This window comes from Sinocyclocheilus anshuiensis, unplaced genomic scaffold (assembly GCF_001515605.1).
Source record: "Sinocyclocheilus anshuiensis isolate Anshui unplaced genomic scaffold, SAMN03320099.WGS_v1.1 scaffold1849, whole genome shotgun sequence".
Lineage (NCBI taxonomy): Eukaryota > Metazoa > Chordata > Actinopteri > Cypriniformes > Cyprinidae > Sinocyclocheilus > Sinocyclocheilus anshuiensis.
Window position 1 is genome coordinate 149,539 of NW_015541038.1, and position 3,157 is coordinate 152,695.

Here is a 3,157-nt window from a genome sequence, read left to right on the forward strand (position 1 = left end):
CACACAAACACACACACACACACGCACACACTCTCACACTCACACACACACACTCACACTCTCACACACACCCTCTCACTCACACACACACGCACACACACACGCACGCACGCACACACACTCACACTCACACACACACACACACACACACACACACTCACCAGGTCGATGAGGTCGCTGAGGTTCTTCTCGATCTGCTGCGGAGGCAAGCGCCTCATCAGGTCCAGCGCACAGTCCAACTGCTGCTCGCTCTGCGGAGAAACACACATTCATAATGTGACAAAAGACTTCCATTTCAAATAAATGCTGTTCTTCTGAACTTTGTGTTCATCTGTGAATCCTGAAAAATAAAATGCATTACAGTCGTTTGTTTTGTATTATTGATCAAATAAATGCAGCCTTGATGAGCAGAAGAGACTTCTTTCAAAAACATTAACAACTACAATTAAACAATCACTTTTTCTCAAATTTGATATGAAACCATATCAGCAAAGGCTTTTTTCATGGCAAATTAAAATAAATGGTCAATAAATAAAAAAACTTATAAAAAAATAATTAAACAATATTTATGAATATAAAGAACAGCAATTTTAAAAGCTTTTAACGGTCACAAATGAGACAGACAACAACTCTTAAATTAAACAGACATTTATTTACTGAATTTCCTAAAACATATTGTATATTATCCACTGTTATTGTTACCAATTAATATCCACTGTTATCATTATTATGATGAGCAAACTCTTGGGGGGTTTTTGACGTAAAATACCACTTCATAAAATTACAATACAATTTTAATGTAAAATTTGCTCAAATATATGTCCTTTCAAAAATAGAAATTTGGCCACGGCATAAAATATGTTTAAGTACAATTACAAAAAACATTCACACTTTATCGTCAACTGAAATAAAGATTTTTAAAAAATTAAATAGAATTTTTGTTTAAAAACTTCAATGAAATTAATTATGGAATTATGTTGCCATGTCAAATATCTGAAATAAAATATGTTTAAGTACTAAAACTCATTAAGTAATAAATAAAGATGAACAAACAAACATTAGATAAAAATAAGAATATTGCATAAAACATTTAGATTTTTGTTCAAGGGTTTTTTTTTTTCTAAGATTTTTCATCTTTATTTCAATTAATGAAAAAACCTGAGTAGTTTTAGTTAATACTTCAACTTAAACATTTTTACTTTTGTTCAAATTTAAGTGGAAATACTAAAATTACTAAAACTATTCACATTTTTTTTTCATTAATTAAAATAAAGATGAAATAAAATTAAATTTGTTACATGAAAAACATGCCTAATTTGAGTGACATTTATCAGAATCTCAGCAGTTATCACCATTGTTCAAGTTAATTCAGCGCTGTCATGCTATAATAACCTCCTCAAACCCTAGTCTGGGAAACACTAGTTTAGGCCAAGAATAACAAACGTCCTCAAACTTCCTGTGTGTCATCTGTTGGCTATTTCTAGTTTCCCATCCGAGAGTAAACATCACAAAACTCGTTCATACTGCTGGACAAACACAAACCCCGAACGCAGCGGCTCCGCGTCAGCGACACCTCCGGCTCCTGACACCGCGTTTATACTCCGCGTGTGTGTGAGGGGTCAAAGGTCACAGGCAGGCGCGACCCCTGAGCCAAACCACCTGCTCCGGGCCGTCTGAGAGCTTCTGCTCCAGCAGAACATCTAAACACGCTGATGGAAGCGCCGTCTGCGCTCGCTAACTCGCTGCTAAAGCCTAAAGCCGCTAGTAAACATCAGTCGGAGTTTCTTTACTTCAAGCACAAGTGAAAAGAACCAGCTGTTTCTCTCCAAGAATATCCAACCTCAAACTCCATCCGTCAAAATACTGCGACACTAAAACCCGGAAACCAAACAAAGCAGCCCTGAACACCCAAACTACAGGAGATTCAATGAGGGTCGACGACTGGCTGATGATTAAATACTGATATTAACACGAATGACAGCAAAGGAGCTCAAATAAACACTTATTTGAAGCAACACTGCAGTAGAGTTTCGAATCAATGCAAATGACTGATTCTGTTAATGATGGTGATGACTATTGTTGTCAAAAGACCCGGTACTTCGGTACAAAGTCGGTACTAAAAAAATGAAAACGTTACGGTACCAGGTTTTTTTAAGTACCGGCGGTACCTCAACCCGGTTCTTGATGCGCTATCCGAAAGGTGCGCAGGTGCGCTCTCTTCATAAAAGCACGGAGACGTGGCGACATCAAAACGAGGAAAAACATCAAACTAACAAAACACTTTAAAGACAGACACCCGGATCAAATGAAAGAGTTCAAGCATTTTAATTTTTAAAGGGGTCATATGATGCTGCTAAAAAGAACATTATTTTGTGTATTTGGTGTAATGAAATGTGTTTATGCGGTTTAAGGTTCAAAAAACACATTATTTTCCACATACTGTACATTATTGTTTCTCCTCTATGCCCCGCCTTTCTGAAACGCCTCGATTTTTACAAAGCCCTATAACTTTTATCATGGTAAAAAAAAACAGGAGGACATGATGATATTTACTAGAGCCCGACCGATATATAGTTTAGCTGAAATGATCGGCTGATGATATATCAGCGAATATGCCGCCGATATGAATTTTTTTTTACAGAACATATAATGCAGATTAAATGCTTCTGAATGGTGTAATAACTTAGTTTGTCCAGAAGAGCGCGCTCCATTGTTTGCTACTGGCGACCTGGATGAAACGCTTTAAAGCTTAAAACAGCAGATTCAGTGACGTTAGAGACTAGAGCTGATCTGCACATCCCGGCACGCGTCTGCGGTGCATTAAAGCCTGTGTTACGGCCACCGGAGCTGATCGCGGCCACTCAGTCAATGCTGGTGTTTATTCCGGCCACGCCGCGGCCCAGAACTCATGCTTATCACATCGGTCACATCGCGCGTCGCTCACATCCGGTGTAGAATAGAACCCATTATAATCAGTGATGTTGTCACTGGATCCAGTAAACTGATGCCTCGTTCTATTTATGACGTGCTGACACAAAGTTCAAATGATTTTCAACAGTCACTTTGTCGCATCCAGTGTACTAGACAAACTTTAACACCGTGTCTGTGCCACAACAGCTACTCACCTATCGAGAAGAAACAAAGCAACCTCGGCGCC

At 38.4% G+C, this 3,157-nt stretch overlaps 1 protein-coding gene across 1 annotated transcript in view; it reads right to left on the bottom strand.

Annotated features, from left to right (window-relative positions):
* Positions 1–3,157, bottom strand: part of LOC107690563 (F-actin-capping protein subunit beta-like) — a 13,729-nt gene that overhangs the window by 7,403 nt on the left and 3,169 nt on the right. Inside the window, exon 2 of the mRNA XM_016488932.1 lies at positions 162–251. Within this exon, the coding sequence (XP_016344418.1) occupies positions 162–251 (90 nt within the window). The remainder of the gene's footprint in view (positions 1–161; positions 252–3,157) is intronic.